Genomic DNA, 20,546 nt, shown 5'->3' with positions numbered 1-20,546 from the left:
GGGTTTCTAAGATACAAGGTCATCAATTGGGCATAGCAGAGGTAACACACGGGCATCATTTTAATCTTATAGATGAAGCTTGAAACTGGAGTCCTTTTTTTCTTCTTCTGAATGATATAAATTTTGGGTTGAGTCAAATAGCTAAAGAAATCCAGTACCACAGTCTGATGACTAAGCTAGAGAAGCACTGGTTTGAGGTATAACTTCTCTTTATTTTTGGAATTTGAAATAGGATGCAAGATTTACCCCTTGTCATTCTTTGGTGGAAGATTGGAGTGGATAGCTTTATGGGGTTGTCTGACATTAGCCAGTGGAGTTTTTAGCATAGGGGTGATGTGGTTAGAGTTTTTTCAGCCTGGAGACCAGGCATCCTTCAGCATGAAGGGTGGCCATTAATGTGGGTTTGTATACTAGATTCTTTATATTTTCACCATATCTTCCTTTTTTTCAACCTTGCTATTTACACCTGGGGCCCTATACCCGGTTAACTTAATAAGTCACTTTGGACCCCCCACATTTCCCACGTTGGCTTGGACTACGATTGCAAGATCTTCCCTCCAAATGGTGGGCTAGCCTTGTCACTGATTTGTTGTCCGTGCATCCCAGAGACCAAATGCACTGACAACAGATCTAGGGAAGTTGGGCTGATGTGGCAAGGAGGTTGTAGACACAATTTAAAACTGGAATGTTGACCTAATCTGGGCCCAATAGAAAATATTACTTTAAGTTGATTTCTCCTTGAATCATTTTAATTATGTTAGTAAAGTCTTGCGTTCCAAATCATGAAAGTTTGGTGACCTGCTGCTGTACAGTATACCATTTATTTTTAGGTTTATCTGCTGTGGCAGTGTTTTTTTTTTTTTTTTTTTTTTTATCAGGTTTGGTTGCATAAATGGAAAACTGAGATTATGCCTATTTAGTGCTAGATTAAGTATTCCAGAGGATAATTTGCTCAAGCTCCTTACCCTTTGATCTAGTTAGATATTCACATTGTTTGCATATCCACCAAGGAGTCCCTATTTTAGAATGCCTAGTATAGGAAAGAGGGTCCCATGCTATCATGTACTGATTACTGGTGCTTAATGAGAAAAAGAATGTCACTGAAAAGCAGAACCTGAAAACAGCTGCACCATTGTTCTTCACTTAGCAGTGATATACTACAATCCCTTTGAAAGTGCTTAGATGCTGTCACTTCTGTTAGGCTGTGCCATGTCGGCCATCCAAATCTGAGCTAGTCAGGTAACATCACAGGCATGACCATGACTGAGTGCACAAAAAAGCTGGCACAGCACTCTGGCTAAGTTTGGCTGTAGAAACTCTCTTATCCAGAAAGAACAGCAGGTCTCCTTTAATGTTTTTTGTAGGACATGATGGATAAGGCCCTTGTACAGAGCTATGCTGAATTGAAAATATAATGAAGCTGTATTTTCATAAGATGAACTGTTGTAAAGTTCTTAGCTTAACTAAAGGTGGCCTCTCAAAGTAATACATATATGAATTAGTTTGAGGAAGAAAAAGGTTTGCTTAATGTGCTTATAGATCTACAGGAGTGAGATTGTCATCAAATAGAATTGAATTATTATCTCTTTGCTTTCCTTTCTCAATATGCACCCTTCATTTTGTTTCTCTCCCTCTTTTTCTTCTCTCCTTTGGCCTAGTGGTGCGATTATAAATTAAACTTGAGCATTCTGTGTTAACTAGGAGAAGGACCGTTTTCTCTTCAAACCAACTGTGTCCAAAGTATTTTCTAGAAGGGCTATAATCATGCTAGAGTTCAAGAATCACTTTTGCAGCCTAAATCCTTTTCTGGATTCTCATGATGTGCATCTAGTCGACCACATAGTGGTTGGGTCTGGAATCATATTTTGTCCTTCTCTTTTTTTACTGTGGGCGTGGTCAACCACCATTTGATCGGAACTCCTTCCCTTGTGCACCGTCACAGTGCCCCGGAAGTTCCTGTGCATGGTTACCTGAGGCACTCAGAAAACTCTTGGGAAAACCAGAGGAAAGGCAGTAGTTTACCACAGGAAAACACAGAAGAACATGTTGCCACAAAAAGGATCAAAGAACAGAGAAGAGGACCCCGCTGGTGAGCGCCACATGGCCGGAAAATACAAAGGAAAGTAACAAATGGTCATGGAAAATACCTCCGTCAAATTCTGCCACCACAGGTTTGTGCAGAGGGATCCACACAAGGTATGCAATCTGTTTCTACCGAATGACCATATAGTCGAAGACTGGGAAGCTTGCGCTGAATTTGAACCAAAGACACTCCAGACAAGATTCCGACACCACGCTGTGGCTTGCACCCCTAAGGCACAGGAATTTCTGAAAAATCTTGGCCTTTCCAACAAGGATCCGTATACCATTGAGGAGGATGAACCAGCACAGGAAGGAGTCTGATGTCGAATGGCAGTACCGCCGACGCTAATAAGATGGAAGCAGCAAGACACACTGAAAGAAATCCGCATAAGGTATCAAAGGCTTAGACGCTAAGTCCTCTAATTCTAAGTCCTTGAAAGCAGCCTCTGAATCGAAACACCTGCCAACTGAAGGCCAGCACAAGCATAAGGAACCACAGGGTCCCGATCAAAGGTTACCGATGGGAGGCAAACCTTCGAGCAAACGCTTGACGCTAGCTGGCGCTTGAGGGGGAACAAAGAAAAAGGAAGACACCCCACATTCGGTGCCAAACAATGAACGCTCAAAGTCGAATGCCAAAAACAAAAACTTGAGGCCGAAATGGCAGCCCTCCATCAGAGGAAAAAGAGTTTTGACGACTCCATGAATGATTGTCGCATCCTGGCAAGGTATTTGGGAACAAGAGAGATGTAGGATGAGCAGGCGGACATTGAGGTGCCCTCAACCCCGGAGCCGCATGAGGAAGAGCAGGAGGAATTGTTCGAGGTCGAGGAAAATGAAGCGGCAGTGTTCGAGGAATCTGGACAGTTTGAGAGTACACAGCACACTAGCAAATAGGAATCCCCTGAGTAGGACGTCGATAACTATCTGTCAAGGCCTTCACTGAAAACAAATACTCTTGCTTGCTACTGGAAACTCTCATACCCTCCCAGGAGGCTAATCTTTACTTGCCCATGCTTCTCAGCATGCTGGAGCAGGGGAAGGAAGCATTTAGGGATCCAGTCACGGCAAGGGCAACATCACCTCATGTGGAGAAAAAGTGCAAACATTCCTCACAGGGCCTCCAATATCAAAAGGGGAACCTCCCTGTGGACTTTGTCATTGTGGCGACTGCATGAAAGAGGAACAACACCCCCACATCAACGGGGCCTAAAGCAGAAAAAGAGAGTAAGAGGCTGAATCTCGTGGGGAGGAAGATTGAGAAGGAGGCGTCCACACAATGGAGGACAGTCACCTCCAGTTCCAAAAGAGAGCTAAGGCTGTTGCCCAAGAGGGAATGAATACTGCTAATTCCTACTTTAAGTCAGCTTGGGACGTGTCTGAATAGCCAGCAGGCAGAAGTGCACGGGCACCACACTCTGGAGTCATGCCTGGCTGAGGGTCTTAGACTTCAAACCAGAGGTGCAGGCAACAGTCATCAATATACCTTTCATGAGCGAGGCTCTCTTCAGACAGGCAGTGGACCAAGCCCTGCAAAAATCAAAGAAGATAATGCTACTACAAAGGCAATGGCGGCACTGCAGGTCAGAGGATCCTTCAGAAGAGGAAGAATATCTGCCAGGAGATCAACGGGCAGGGTGAGTTTCTCACCAGCCAGCCAGCGCCACCAGCAACACAGAGCTTCAACCAGCAGGCAATCTACCAACAATGGCAATACCTCGCAAGACAGACCTTTCGAGGGGGGGGACTAGCAAGCAAGTGAATCCCTTGCCCCACAGCCCCACCAAAGAGCTTAAGTGGGGGACAGAATAGGCGGATTCCTCCAGGAGTGGAGGTCAGTTACCTCAGACAATTGCATCTTAAACACCATAAGACACTGCTACTGCATAGAACTCACCAGTCCACAGCCACATGTTCCTCTAAAGACATGAACCTTAGGGGAACAAGAACTGTCATAGTTGAGAGAAGAAGTAATCTTCCTTCTCAAAAAATAAGCCACAGGGAGGCAATGGCATCTACTCAGCGTACTTCCTAGTACCGAAACAAGACTTGACACAGACTGATCCTAGACCTCAGATACCTTAACAAGTTCATACTATCTTTTGCTACCCTCCTTAGCTCGCTTAGCACCAGTTATTGTATTACTCTCTTTTGACCCCTTTTGTTTTGTGATTGTTCTGTTTTGCTATTCTTATCTGATGTCGATACTGCATTTATTACCTGTCTTCCCTCCAGTTGTGTAAAGCGCTCTGATATCCTTCGGGATCATGTTCGCGCTAAATAAAACTTTATAAATAAATAAATACACATTCAACATTTCAAAATGATACACTACAAGAAGTAACCCTATTCCTGCGGAAGAAGGATTACTTGGCCACCTTGGACCTAGGATGCCTACCTACACATACCAATGAACCAAAGGCACAAGAAGTACCTCAGATTTTTCCAGGACAAGGTACACTAAAGTGCTATCCATTGGAAAAAAATCCACACAAAGGGTGTTTAAGAAATTCCTTGCCATACCTGGACAATTGCCAAGTAAAGGCAAACTCAAAATGAAAATGCCACCAAGACATGCTGACAGTCATCACCACGCTTCGCCATAAACCATGAGAAATCAACACCACATCCGGAGCAAGTGAGGGTATTCATGAGGGCAAGCCTGGATTCAAGAACAGCATGTGCATACCCGGTCTCTTAAGATGTTGATAGCAATAGCAGAGCAAGCTTGCCTCTACCAGAAGGGGCAGTCTGTGACAGTAAGGACTGCCGTGGACTCGATGGCATCATGCATTCTCATCATATCGCCTCTGAGATTACAGTCGTGGATCTGCAACGTATGGACAAGAGGAACTGTGAGGATCTAGGGGTTGTCACAGCAAGGGTGCAAAAGGAAATAGAATGTTGGAACCTGACAAATGTGATTCTAGGGGGACCTTTCAATCTACCAGTTAGCACTGTGACCATAAGGACATATGCATCCCACTAGGGCTGCCGAGCACACACAGACCATCTGAATGCGTTTCCAGTGCGTTTCCATTGCGTGTTCTTAGTGTCTGTAACCAGCAGCCTTTTTTAAATATGGAAACTAAAATAAACATGTGAGCAGCAAGTAAAAGTTGCTGGTTTCAGTGCAGCACAAATCGCTGCAGGGCACACTGCAGAGCAATCTGGTACACTCCGAAGGAGGCGTGGCTCTTAAGGCACGCATGGTGGAATCATGATCTGTAAGAAATGTTTTATGCATGGAAACCACTGTAAACTTGAGTTCGGCGAGGCGCTGCGCTGCCATAAAAGTTAAGCAGTAACAGTTAAAGCGCAGCATAGCGCTGGGACACCGTGGGTCACATGATGTTTTAGCTGCCCCTGCCCGCCGTAGGCACGCGCTCCGTGGTGGGGGGAAGCCGTTGAAGCGAGGAGAGGCACCCAGAATGGCCATAACATGTGTGCATTGTAAAATTGATGCGTGGCCGCCAATGTAAAAAAAAAAAATAGAAAAAAACACACTATTGGGGGAGCTGCGCGGCCGTCCTGCTAGTGGTGCGTGTGGCCCCATTTTTAAAAGGGAAAATGCACATAGCGCGCTGCAAATACAGCACCTTGGGATGGACTTAGCACCACATGGTAATCGACAATGCCCACACTAGAAAAACAGAAAATAGAAGAGGAACAAAACATGATTCCGGTCCCAACCACTAGATTGCTGAATAGATGTACAGCATGTGTATCCAGAAATCTATTCTAGCTGCAAAACTACTCCTACCGGTAAGTAGCCATTTTGTTACTATGTTGACTTCCATGGAGAGTCATTGTATGCAGAATTGTTTTGCGGGTATTATGAAAAGAGATCATGATTCTTGACTCCCTCCCCTAGAACACAGGCTGCATTATACACTTTTTCTAAACGAGGCTTTCCATTGTAGAGATTAGAAGTTAATCAGGCCTCTGCCAGGGTAATTTTGCTGTTGGTCTAGTAGTTCTCTTCAACGATGCAAGTCATCTATTTCTCATTGTATTTGCAAGGCCGAAGCATGGCTCCATGAGCAGGCCCAAAAGGAAGGCTGGAGCAAAGCCTCCAAGCTCCAGGGACGGAAGACCAAAGAAGGGCTGATTGGAGTTCTGCAAGACGGGCACTGCGCAGTGATGGTGGAGGTGAGGGCTGCTTTTTTCATGCATGCAAATCGTTGCATTGCACAGTAATGAGGAAACAACTTTTCATAAAGCATTGTCTGGTTGCTAGTGTGACGTGCATGTGAAAAAAGCTGTATGTAGTGCATGTAAAATGCAAAATAACATGGATACTGCACAGAATCTCTGCTATGCTTAATATATAATATATATATATGAGGGGACTTCAAATGTAAATTGGGTGTCTAGCCATTATATATAATGGCTAGACACCCAATTTACATTTGAAGTCCCCTCTTACATGCAATTTCCACGTCCTAGGAGAGTGTAAGAGGGGACTTCAAATGTAAATTGGGTGTCTAGCCATTATATATAATGGCTAGACAGCCAATTTACATTTGAAGTCCCCTCTTACATGCAATTTCCAAGTCCTAGGAGTGTGTAAGCGGGGACTTCAAATGTAAATTGGCTGTCAAGTCCTAAATATATAATGGCTAGACACCCAATTTACATTTGAAGTCCCCTCTTACATGCAATTTCCACGTCCTTGGAGAGTATAAGAGGGGACTTCAAATGTAAATTGGCTGTCTAGCCATTATATATAATGGCTAGACAGCCAATTTACATTTGAAGTCCCCTCTTACACACTCCTAGGACTTGGAAATTGCATGTATGTGTGTGTATATACACACACACGTCATGTCCACGTCCTAGGAGTGTGCAAAAGGGGACTTCAAATGTAAATTGGGTGTCTAGCCCTAAAGTAGTACCTTTTTGCTAAGGTCTGGACAAATTTTCCCTCTAATTATTTTCCTCTGTGTGCAGCAGTGTAAGGTCTCTGTGTGCTGCAGCCAAGGCTATGTGCACCAGGAACCTGATTGCGCGTGTGGGTGCAGCAACAAATATCAAGTGCAGATTATGATAGTATTCATGTTAATCACAGCGCCAGTCATGTGCCACAATTAACATGATTACTTTCTCAGAGGCACACAATATGCCCCACACAGTCGGCCATAGCGCTGGTGGCGGCCTGTGTGACAATGTTTGCTTGCGCATCCCAATGACCACCTCAGCCAGTGATTCCCTCACTATTACCCTTCAACAGTGCCCCTCAAGTCTTCATTACCACACTCTCTTAGATGCTTTTATTTTGTTTTATAGCGCCACTCATACCAGCGTAGGGTGTACTTTACATTGCACACACATTAAACAGGGATGATCGATCAGAGGTATGAAATCAGTGTATAAGGAATGTTAGACATGACAGAGAACTGCAAGGTGTAGGAGTGACATGTCATTCATACTGGTAGGCAGTATAGAGTGCTTTGTCTGGGGAAGCACAAACTCGCAATTTGTAGTGTAACACCATGGTTAGGATTTCTCTTTAATAAGTACCCAAATTAACACTTTTTGCAACATTAGGATAATGAATGGCTGGGAGAAAAAGCGTAACGCTTTAATCTATACCTTGCAGTATGCATGAAGTTAGGCTGGTGGCTAACAACATAACTCCTAGTGTTGATGGCTTTCCTTCTGGGTTTTGCTCAACATTTTGAATATCTTTTCTATTTGGCCAAAGCACACTGACATTTTACATGGAGGGAACAAATCTCAGTCCATGTAACCGGCAATAATTTCTGTAATTCCAAAAGAGACTAGGCACATTTTGGACTCTCTGAACTGTAGGCCAGTTTTACTCTTAAATTATGATAGAGATAAATGGCACATCTTACTGTAAGGCTGTAAACCCTGAATTCCAAATGGATCCCCCCTTTGAAGTCCCATTACTTTAAAGGTAGACATGTTTTAAAAAAAATGTTACAGCTCTTTTGATCTGTTAAACCTCAATACATTAAGTGCTATCCTTGACAAAGTGTTCTGATTGCAGTTTAGCATCATCGCCGTTCATGTGCCTTAAAAACACCGGAGTGCATGTTGCAAGTACAGGGCCCAGGATACAGGCTAACATGAGCAGGTAAAACAGTGCAGATGCAGCATGAAGAAGCGATAATCATATGGTGATATTTTTCAAGCAACATCAAGTAGGAGTTGTTTTCAAGCACAGAACAGAGGCTTTGTTCAAGGATGGGTGTAGAACAGTTTGCCTTTTCCATAACGCCCCAATCCAGAGGCATGAGATATCCCACCAGGAGCCAGAGGCTCGGGCAGTGGCAAATAGAGCCAGGGCAGGCTTTAGCGCTGGTGGCACAAGTGCGACAGTGTTTGTTGGCGTGCTCCCAACAACCACTTTCGCCACGGATTCTGTCACTACTGCCCTTTAACAGTGTCCCTCACATCTCCAATACCACTCACTGAGATGCATTTAATTAGGTTTATAGTGCCGCTCATACAAGTGTTGTGTGTCAGAGCACTTTACATATCACACACGCACTCACGCACACACACACACACACACTAAATCACACTTGTGTAAATCAGTTTACAGTAAATGTTACATCAGACAGAGAAATACAAGGTGTAGGAGTCGCATGTCATCCATGCTGGTAGACAGTATAGTTTGAGTGCTTGGTCTGGAGAAGCACAAACTCAGAATTTTAAATATAACACCATAGTTGGGGGTTACATTTAATAATAATTGATTTTATTTTTTTAGAAATGAACCTATTTTGCAAGGTTAGACTAATGAAAGGCTGGGGGGAAAAGCATAACGCTATAATAATAAAATATGACTTGCAGTTTGCATGCAGCTCTTTGATGTCAGTTATTAGCTCACTGTTCTATATTTGGATTTTAACTATACACTGCAAGGAATAAAAGGATCTCTGACAAAAGCATTGACCTCTTTACATTATATGCACTATGTGATCTGCACGGTACCGGTACTTAGCATCAGGCATATTAACCCACTGCGCTACTTTTGGTTGAGTCAAAACTTCCACTAAACAAAACCCTGATCTCACTCCAGGAAGAACATTAATCACCTGAGTCATCTACACAGGGAATGAGGCAGCAGGTGATTTTAAAACTATAACAAACTTGCAAACACAGTGCCCCCAGAAGTCAGCCCTAGAGCCGGCCCTGAATAGAGCAGGCTAGACACACACAGGGATCCAGTATCCGGGAGACAGTCACTTACCTCCGACGGAAGTTGAAATTATTAGTTGTGATGGGTGCATCACTGTATGACTGCAGAGAAGCTGGTAGGACTGGTTAGCCTCAGACAAGAGCACACTTGTAGGAGGCAAGACAGGAGCAGGAATAGCTCTGGCAATGGGCCCCAACCCAGAGCTCATTGCAGGTCCGGAAAGGGGCCCTGGTGGGCCGGTGTTTCTTGGAGCTGCAGCACGCAGTGATTCTGAAAGCACACTTGTGCTTGTAGACTTCCCTCATTTCTTTTGGTAATAGAGCGGGGCAGATTGTGTGCTGTGCTCTATTACCAAAAGAAATGCAGCAAGTCTACAAGCTCACATGTGCTTTCAGAAACCCCCTGAAAGCACACGTCGTGCTTTTAATCTTTTTGCCTTTTGTTTATTAAAAGGGCGCGGCTGCGGGGCACATTGTATGCCTTTGTTAAAGTAATCATGTTAATTGCAGTGCCTGATGGGCGCTGCGATTAACATGAATACTTTGTCAAAGGCATACAATCTGCCCTGCAGCTGCGCCCTTTTAACAAAAGAAATGCAGCAAGTGCAGGAGGCACTTACTGCTGAACTGACCTGTGTGCGCTTCACACATCACACTGCGCGCTCAAGGTGAGCTAGGTGCACTTGCGGACCTTATAGGAAATAGTGGTCTGGACAGGCACTCCATATACTTATCTGGGCATGTAACCTAAACTAAATGGGATCACACGTAAGTGGTGCTGAAAACATGGGAAAAATCACCAGTATGTTAGTAGCTTATGAAAGTGGAATGTGAAGATGTTTATATGTGCAACATGCATTGCATCACTTGGTTGTGAAAAAATTACCAGTTTGGTTTGTGAATACCTTATTTTTGACTAATTTAGTGATGAGTGTTTTAAATATGACCTGTAGTTTTACCCAAGGCTTTTACTTTGTGCCCTGAGTTTCCTGCCTGTAAGTCCCCCTGGGATCTCATGGAACTGCGTTCATATTACATGTATTTCCTGATGACCGTCTGTGTGTGCTCCAAAGTAACTTTGTGACCATGACCCCATGTGGTGACAGATGCTTGTACATTACCCTATATAGAGGCATCTGTCATAGTCATCCCACATCCCAATGTGCTCTCATGCCATCTGCCATCACGGCAACACAGGAGTAGATACCGGGTTGACGAGATATTAATTTGCTTAGATATGAGACCCAGAGGAGGAGTAGATGACCATGCTTCACAGAGGGAACCGTGACCTTCTGGTTCTGATCATGTGAAGGAAGGATCGGTTTGGACCTGCTATGTGCTCAGACCTTCCTGCATTGCAATGATGGGTGGTAAGGAAGCAGGTGAATGAAAGAGTTAAATAGAGAATGGATGTTCGAGGCATGTGGGCTGCTGAATTCATATCTGTGCATAGATTGCCGCCTAGTGTCGGGTCCGGATGTTTGCACGTTGTTGTCCTGGAAGAGTCTTCGAAGTATCACAAGATAGGTGACTCCTCCCCTGGACCACAGTGCGCATGGGCATCCTCTCCATCCTTAGATTGTTTTTTTCCGCCATTGGGTTCGGATGTGCTTATCTTAGCTCAAGTTAGGAAAATTCAGTTTAAGGCCAAAAGGCCTTTAGTGTTCGTCGGTACTGTTCCCGTTCGGTATCGACTACTTTCTTTACTAGTTTAGAACCTTATTCCAGCCTTTCGGATCCGTTTGGTCCGAACATCGAACTTACATCGACGATGGAATCGAGGACTCCATTCAAACGGTGTCCTTTATGCCACGCAAAATACCCACACGTCGACGTCCACCCGGTATGCAACAAATGTCTCTCACCGGATCACGATGAGTCGAAATGTATGGCCTGTGCCCGATTCCGATCGAAGAACACTCTCCGGAATCGACGGGCGGCGAGATTAGAAGCGCAGCAATCGGCGCCTGCCCCGGCCAACATCTTCAGCACCGAGGACGCAGAGAGCGTGGAAGAAGTAAACTCCAGCCCCGCTTCCGAACACGATTCCCGATCGGAAGACGACGATGAAGTGCTTTTTCAAAGGGAAGAAGTCATCGACGAGGTAAGAGACTACGATGAGGCGTTCGGGGCCGAAGAAGATAGCTCTAGTTAGGAGCCAGGCCCACCCGTCGATACGGAGGCCGTCTAAGTGCGTCATTCTAAGGCTCAGGTCGAGGGATCGCCTCCGGGCCTTACCCGAGATCAATCTCAAAGTTCTTCGGCCCCGCCTTCGGGCCCGGCCTCGAACATCCCGCACGAGCCATTATTAACGAAGACGACTGGATTCCCTTCAACGAAACCGAAACCAATCGTTGCACCAGTTCCACCGAAACCAAAAGTGAAACTGGCTGTAATCGGCTCGACGGCCTCGAAGCCCTCCACTCCTTCGACGCCAGCAAAGCCGTCGGCCCGAACGCAGTAAAAGGGATTTCGGCGCCGAACTCACTGCAGCGGATATCGGTACCGACCCGAAGAAAAAGGCACTCTGTCCCCCCAAAGCGCCTCGGCCTCTGGCACCGAAGCCGTCGGCCCCGACCACCAAAGTCAAAATGGCCGCTCCATCTGCGTCCACGTCGAAGACAGCGACACACGCCAAGTCGTCGACTCCAACGACCGTCGATACCTGTCCTCGGATCGATGACCCCATGGCTCCAAAGCAGTCGACGCCTACCTCCACAGTGCCGACCGGCTCCAAAGAGCCTTCTGCGTTCTCAGTGCAACAAGTCGCGGCGTCGTTGCAACGCATCAGGGAACGGGCAGCCCTCCGATCCACGTTGGGCCCCGACACGCACAAGGCTCCGAAAGCACCCTCGGCGCCAACCAACATCACTTTTGGCTTGCTGCCGTCCACGGCGCCGAAGATGTTCGAGATCCGAACACGTGTCCGCCAGACACAGTCCCCGTCTACTGGACACACAGATTCTGAGCCTTCACAGCCACAATTCATCGACGCCGACACTGGTAAACTGATGCTCCGCAAGCGGAAAATCACACCAGAGAGGGGATTAGACTCCTACAGAATACCTCTCAAGCACAAATTGCCAGTGGGGTCGGAACCAGTTCTGTATGAACGCTTACAAACCTCCTATCAGGATCCCCAGTCCTTTTCTCCTACGCCTTCAGAGACGGACGCAGTAGAGGACTATATGGGAGATGATACCACCTACCCTGGGGATGCCGATCCTGATGAGCATATGCAGGACCCAGATCAGGCATGGGATGACCCTACAGACCAGGGTACCACGCCAGATACCCAGGACACGCAGCTTTACAGCGCCAAGACATCTCCCACAGAGGACACTGCTGCCTTCAATGCCCTCATAGAACGAGCTGCCTCCAATCATGGAGTAGAACTCCATTCTGACACTGTTGAAGAAGACTTCTTAGTGGACACTTTCGCCTCATCCGAAAGAACTGTCAAAACTCTGCCCATGTTAAAAGGAGTTCTCAAACCTGCGAAGGACATTTTCAAAGAAACAACCAGGGCATGGGTGCTAAACCCCAGGATTGAAAAAAAATACAAGCCTGCGCCCGGAGACCCTATGTACATTAGAGGTCAGTTACCTCTGGACTCCATGGTGGTTGCTAACGCTCGCAAACAAGCACACTCGCAGACAACAGGTGATGCTCCTCCCCCAGACAAGGAGTCCAAAGTGCTGGAGACATCAGGCAAAAGAATTGCAGCGCAAGCAGCAAACATCTGGCGCATTGCCAACACACAGGCACTCCTGGCCCGTTATGATCGTTCACACTACGACACGCTAGAATCACTACTCCAGCATTTGCCAGATGAATACAAAGAGGCAGCGGAGCTCCTCATCAGAGAGGGCCAACTCCTTACCAATGCATCCATCAAGTGCGCCCTGGATGCTGCCGACACAGCAGCAAGGGCAATCAACACCAGCGTCATGCTAAGACGACACGCATGGTTGAGAATCTCAGGATTCAAGCCGGAGATTCAAAACAACATCCTAAATCAGCCAGTCAACCCCGACTACTTATTCGGCCCTGAAGTTGACACTACCCTCGAAAAAATTAAAAAAGACACTGACACTGCAAAATCAATGGGGGCTCTGCAGACGCAGCAATTTCGTAGTGGCTCCTTTCGTCGCCCCGGGAATAGAGGAGCAGCTAGAGGCCAGGGGTCACAGCAGCAATACACTAAAGGGGGCACACAGAGTACCTACGATAAAACCAACAGAGGTGGATATCGTGGCTCCAGCACCAAGGGCAGGGGACGTGGTTACGGCAACACCAGGTCCTCCCCCAAAAACAAACAGTGACGCCCTCTCCCTTCCCCCCACCACATAACACCTGTCGGGGGGAGACTCCAGCGGTTCCTGTCTACGTGGAAAACCATCACCACAGACAGGTGGGTCGGGACACTATCCAGCACGGTTACTGTCTCGAATTAACCTCCACTCCACCCAACATACCGCCAAAGCACCGTCCTATGTCCGTAGAGCACTTAGCATTATTGCAGCAGGAAGTGCTAAGTATGCTGCAAAAAGGTGCAATAGAGGTCGTGCCCGTCAACCAGCAGGGGACAGGGGTGTACTCTCTGTACTTCTTAATCCCAAAAAAGGAAGGGTCACTCAGACCTATACTAGACCTGAGACCCCTCAACCTCTACATTCTCTCAGAGCATTTCCATATGCTCACCCTACAGCAGGTTCTCCCGCTGCTCAGCCAGGGAGACTTCCTAGCCACACTGGACCTCAAAGATGCGTACTTCCACATACCCATACACCACTCACACAGGAAATATCTCAGGTTCACTATTCAGGAACAGCACTTTCAATTCAAAGTTCTCCCCTCGGAGTGACAACAGCACCCAGGGTTTTCACCAAGTGCCTAGCTACGGTGGCTGCACATCTACGGAGACAACACATTCACGTCTACCCTTACCTGGACGACTGGCTTGTTCAGGCAAAGTCAGCCCAGCAATGTGCCAGCCACATGTCCCTCACCATTCACCTTCTTCACAGTCTGGGATTCTCACTAAATTTCCCAAAATCACATCTCCAACCCGCACACGTACGACAGTACCTGGGCGCAACCATAAACACTCTGGCAGCCACAGCTCAGCCAAATTTGGTGAGGATCAACAGCATGCAAATGCTGATCTCAAAGTTCAAACCTCAACACTCCCTTCCTGCGCGAGTGTTCATGCAGTTGATAGGCATGATGGCCTCCTGCATTTTCATAGTCCCGCACGCGAGACTACATATGCGCCCGCTTCAGGAGTGCTTGGCACGGCAATGGAATCAGGCTCACGGGCAATTGAAGGACCTGCATTGGTGGAATCCACAAAACCTTTGCAAGGGCCGGCCGTTCCAAGAGCCTGTTCCACAAATACTACTGACAGCGGACGCCTCTCTCCAGGGTTGGGGAGCTCATGTACTCACTTACACAGTGCAGGAACTATGGACAACGCAACAAAAGAAGATGCACATCAACGTTCTGGAACTGATGGCAATCTTCCTAGCCATGAAGGCATTCAAAGTACACTTGTGCAACAAAGTCGTGTTGATCCGGACGGACAACATGACTGCCATGTACTACATACAGAAGCAGGGAGGAACACACTCTCCACAGTTGTCTCATCTGGCTCAGAGCATGTGGAAGTGGGCCATTCAAAGGAACATATTCCTCATGGCGGAACACCTCCCCGGCAAGGACAACCAGATGGCGGATCTGCTCAGCAGACACAGCCACCAGATGCACGAGTGGGAGCTACATCCGTCAGTTCTCCAACCGTACTTCCAACAGTGGGGTCATCCAGAGATCGACCTATTCGCCACAAACTAAAACGCAAAATGCCAAAGCTTTGCCGCCAGGTTCCCACATCCACAGTCGCAGGGCAATGCGATATGGATGGACTGGTCCGGCAGATTTGCGTACGCTTTTCCCCCAGCGCCATTAATACCGCTGGTGGCACGCAAACTGCGACGGCACTCACTGACACTCATCCTAGTTGCTCCCACATGGGCGCGCCAACCATGGTACACCACCTTTCTAGAACTTTCCGTGGTACCGCATCAAAGGCTGCGGATCAAACCCGCACTTTTAACGCAGAACCATGGCGAGATTCAGCACCCAGATCCGCAACAGCTGAACCTGGCAATATGGCTCCTGAAGTCTTAGAGTTTGGCTACCTAAACCTGCCACCTGACTGTATGGAGATCATCAAGGAGGCCAGGAGACCCACTACCAGAGCTTGCTATGCGGCTAAATGGAAGAGGTTTGTCATTTACTGCAACAACAATGACATTAACCCGCTAGACTCATCCATTCAAAACCTAATCTGTTACCTCTTACACCTATACCGATGCAATCTGGCATACACCTCAATACGCATCCATTTAACCGCAATAGCAGCCTATCTCCAAAACAGGCAGCACCTCTCTTTAGTCAGAGTGCCTGCCATCAAAGCCTTCTTGGAGGGACTTAAACGAGTGATTCCCCCAAGACACCCACCAGCACCGGTGTGGAACCTCAACTTGGTCCTCACCAGACTGATGGGTCCACCCTTCGAACCTCTCCACTCATGTGAGATTCAATTCCTCACCTGGAAAGTAGCTTTCCTAGTAGCAATCACTTTGTTAAGAAGAGTTAGTGAACTCCAGGCACTAACCATTCAAGAGCCATTCATACAGGTTCACGCAAACAGGGTCGTACTACGTACCAACCCCAAATTCATGCCTAAAGTAATATCGCAGTTCCACATGAATCAAACTATTGAACTGCCTGTTTTCTTTCAAAATCCACAAAATGTCGCTGAGAGAATGCTCCATACACTAGATGTAAAGAGGGCCCTCATGTACTACATAGACAGAACTAAGGACTTTAGGAAAACAAAACAACTTTTCGTTGCCTTTTCTCCAGAACACATGGGCAACCCCATTTCCAAAGCAGGTATAGCCAGATGGATCGTTAAATGTATTCAAATTTGCCATCAAAAAGCTAAACGCACATTAACAATTCCCCCACGAGCCCACTCAACACGAAAGTTAGGGGCTTTCCTGGGAAACATTCCTTTACAGGAAATATGTAGAGCAGCCACATGGTCCACCATACATACATTTACCAAACACTACTGTGTAGATGTACACTCAAAACAGCAGGCAGCTGTAGGACAGGCTGTTCTCAAAACTCTTTTTCAGACTTCTGCAGCTGGCACTGGTAGCCGCCGCTAATAGGAGGTACTGCTATGTATTCTATGCACAGATATGAATTCAGCAGCCCACATGCCTCGAACTGAATATGCTACTTACCAGTATGCACCTGTTCTTGGCATGTAGGGCTGCTGACATTCATATCGCCCACCCTCCTCCCCGGCGCCTGTAGCAGCTGCAGCTCTCAGAATTACTGTATAGCATGGTCAACACTTACCGTATTTACTCCATCACTGCCACAATGGCGAAAAACAATCTAAAGATGGAGAGGATGCCCATGCGCACTGTGGTCCAGGGGAGGAGTCACCTATCTCGTGATACTTCGAAGACTCTTCCAGGACAACAACGTGCAAACATCCGGACCCAACACTAGGCGGCGATCTATGCACAGATATGAATGTCAGCAGCCCTACATGCCAAGAACAGATGCATACTGGAAAGTAGCATATTCATTATAGAGTGTGGACGGAAGTTTGAGGGGACATTTTGGTCACCAGTAGGGCAGCGCTATTTCAAATTTAATTTGTATCCTTTCATTGTTGCAAACACCCCCTTATTTGATTGTCTTTAGACATGTAAATTCAGCATGAATTGCAAGTTGTTGGGTTGGGAAACGACTCGAATGTAACGGAATGCTGATAGATAAGTACAGGTTCTATGTGACTGCTGCTGCCAAATGCCCTAGATATGGGGGCGTAAATGGTATGGTACTGCCCTTTATTAGTGGGGTTCTGGAAAGAAGTAATAGAATATATTAATTTAATAACCTTACGGGATATCTCTTGTACATCCTTGGTCTGCCTCCTACGGGGATACCTCGCCCCAAAAAATAAGAAAACTACTACTACATTTACTGACCAAGGTTTGATTCTTGCAAAGCAAGAATTGACTATGCACTGGAAATCGGCGCATGGTCCTCCGATTACTAGATAGTGTAAGGAAATGGTTAATTGGGTCGGTTTGGAGAGTGTTGTGTTTCGTGAGATAAAGAGAGAGTGAAGAAAAATTAAAAGTGTTGAAGCTTGGGAGCACCTGGTGGATAGTTTGTTGGTCTCGAAAGCTGATACAGATTCGTCCATTAGCTCTCCAAGTCCTTGCGGGTGAAAGAAGGAAAATCTAGTTTAATTCATATGTATTATGATATTGGGTACTACTGTAATATATTTGTTCATATGGAATACTTTGGCAATTTATGTATAACTTCTTTACTTGATATGGGGTAACTCTTGGTTTTGATGTTATAGTTTTACTGTAGTAGTTTTAATGGACCCAAGATGTGTATGACATTTACAGGAGTTTGCAAATCTACAGTGACTTTCAAATATCCAGCAGCAGAATTCAAATTTGTTTTCCTCTTTTCAGGTGAACTGTGAAACAGATTTTGTGGCCAGAAATGCAAAGTTTCAACAGCTGGTCCAGCAAGCAGCCTTGGGCACCATGATGCACTACCAGCGCGAGCAAGAGCAACATTCCACCTATGTGAAGGTGAGGACAGTCTTCCTATGCCTGAGCTTCTCAATGGTCACATGGTACCAGTCTGAGGACTGTCACATGAAGGGCTTAGAATATCAGATGTCTGAATCACTCCATTTGTGCTAAACTGCCCCATCCAAAGTAAGACATATTCCTTTTACAGAAAATTGAAATTCACTTCAGAGCGTATCAAGTTTAAAAGGTGCCAATGAATAGTTGCAAAGTGTTTATTTAGAATTCAAAAAAGTCCACCATATCTTGTTGCATATGATTATTTTGAATTTACTAGACTATACAGAGCCCTGATCATTTAATACTTTGTATCTGATGTATTTAAGTGGACCTGATGGTACTAGCATTTCCCTGCTGGAACTCCAATGTTCCAAATATACCAAAGAATAGTTTAAGAAAAAACAAACCCCGGTTTCAAAATTTGTGGTTATTTTGAAACTTGTGTTCTGTTACAGCAGGTGAATTTGTCAAGGTACAAGATATCGGTTTAAAACGCAAAGGGGGGGAAGGGAAATACATTTATGACCCTCATTCAACATAACTGAACTACGTAAAATATTAATCATGTTACTTACTCTTTTAATTTCTCTTGCAAATTTATGTCTGGTATAATTTAGGCCCCTAAAGTGACCATAACTTATAAAATGGACTTGTCTTTTGAGGTTGCTACAATGTTTCTGAAGGCACATTAGTTGTAGAAGTGTAACCTACCTTCCAATTTATGTTTAGAGATTTCTTGAAGCAGATGAAATGTCCAAGCTCAAAACAGGGTCTGGAGAATCGGCGCTGAGCGATCAGGTTGCATTAGCAATAGGTGAGTGTTTGCAATATCGTTCTCGCTATGGATTTTTACTTGTAGTGTTGAGTTCCTGCTGGTCAGCATTATAGTACGTTATGTACTCTTCAGCTGCTCAAGGAATATTCAAATGAGATGTAAATCAAGATTTTATTCTTGAATTCCAAAATACCCCCACTACCCGTTTCCTGTTTGGGTTTCTTGATTAGCTCTATCCAATATCTTACTTTCATCTTTGAAATACATTTATAATTTAAGGTAATACCATTTGGTTAGAAAAAGTACCATCTGATACTTTTGTAACGCTTAGAGGTGGGTGCGTGTAGTTCAGAAGCACATTTTGTGTAGGCTTTATTAAAGTATTCCGAATGCATTTTTAGTTTTTATAAATGCTGCAGTTCTTTTCTACTTTTAAGAATACATATTTCTAACCCCCTGAATGAGACGAACTTTTGTGTGACACTCCATAACATAATTCGGATTTTGTTCACAGAGCAGCCTTTAAAGAATGTCTTTATTTTAAAGGAAAGCTTGGAGAGAACATGACCCTGAGGAGAGCTGCTTGGATAGCTGTGCCCCCCAACCTCTACATCGGCTCATATGTGCACGGTGCACTGACTGTTGAAAACACTTCGTTGTCCAGCATGGTGTTTGGAAAATACGGGGCTCTTGTTGTCTGTGAAACTGCTGATCCGAATCTGAAGCCGGAGTTGGGACGCAGGCTGTGCCAGCATGTGGTGGGGATGACTCCTCTCTCAGTTGGGACTTTAGAAGATGAGCCTGGAGGAGATGCTGAGACCAGGATGTTGGCACAGTCCTTTCTGCTGGAACCCAGCATCACAGTAGGACAATATGTGCAGCCGAGGGGGGTGTCGGTGCTTGACTTTCTGCGGTTTGAATGTGGGGAGCTGACAGAGTCTGTGGAAACGGGTTAGCCCAAAATAAACATGCACGCTCTCTTGCAGAATATTCGCATTTGAATCATTGGCAATACTATTTTGAGATGTATCATCTTCGCGTACACAGAAAAAGGAGGCAAATAAATGTTTCCTGGAAAGCTACTTTTGTGGATCGGTTTTTGTTTTCTCGATTTTGCTATTTGTTATAACTTTTAAGACTTGAAACATTGTTTTAAATTATTTTATTATTTGCTTCATCTGAATGGCCGTTTAAGAATGTTCTCTTTATTGTAGTAGTAAGTGGTAGTATCTTTATTAGATTTTTAAAAAACCATAAAAATGCAATCAAAATTTACAAAAGCATGAACAATAATTTATGAAGCGTCACAGGAATGCACCTATATGATCTATGAGTTAAGTTAATAATTGTAGTAATCATGTGAAATAACATTAATCCAAGCACAATTAGCGAGTAAAACAGTTTGAAAGGTGTGCTAATTCTGGATAATTCCTCTAGTTCAACTCCACCGTAATTAGCAACATTCAATATCCTGTGCGCTAAGCCTTGAAACAATAAGCTCAGTAAATGTCGTGCTGTAGGATTCCTAAAAACCTAAGTTCTAAAAATTGCAATAACATATTCCTTTCCTAATGGCTTTATACGTTTCAATTGATTTGACCATTATATACAAATTCTTATCCCCATTTAAAAAAAGTTAAAATGTACTACTTCATAAATAAAATAAAATATGAAGATTCAAATACGATTCATTAAGATTAATACCAATTTCATTACCTTATGGAAGATTTCATAATTCTGCTTCTGAGTCTCCAGGCATATAACAGATATCTAGACAAGGTAAAAATGAACCACTCTGTGCAGTCCCATAT

The 20,546-nt window shown here is 45.2% G+C and overlaps 1 protein-coding gene across 1 annotated transcript in view; it reads left to right on the top strand.

The window, feature by feature from the left end:
* Nucleotides 1-19,817, top strand: part of TSFM (Ts translation elongation factor, mitochondrial) — a 42,308-nt gene extending 22,491 nt beyond the window's left edge. Inside the window, exons 3-6 of the mRNA XM_085600800.1 lie at nucleotides 6,106-6,234; nucleotides 17,838-17,960; nucleotides 18,690-18,774; nucleotides 19,282-19,817. Of these exons, the coding sequence (XP_085456926.1) occupies nucleotides 6,106-6,234; nucleotides 17,838-17,960; nucleotides 18,690-18,774; nucleotides 19,282-19,691 (747 nt within the window). The 3' untranslated portion in view covers nucleotides 19,692-19,817. The remainder of the gene's footprint in view (nucleotides 1-6,105; nucleotides 6,235-17,837; nucleotides 17,961-18,689; nucleotides 18,775-19,281) is intronic.
* The last annotated feature ends 729 nt before the right edge of the window (nucleotides 19,818-20,546 follow it).

The sequence above is a fragment of the Triturus cristatus genome, chromosome 4_2, assembly GCF_964204655.1.
Source record: "Triturus cristatus chromosome 4_2, aTriCri1.1, whole genome shotgun sequence".
Classification (NCBI taxonomy): domain Eukaryota; kingdom Metazoa; phylum Chordata; class Amphibia; order Caudata; family Salamandridae; genus Triturus; species Triturus cristatus.
The sequence above is the reverse complement of the archived record's forward strand: the minus strand, read 5'-3'. Positions and strand labels throughout refer to the sequence as shown.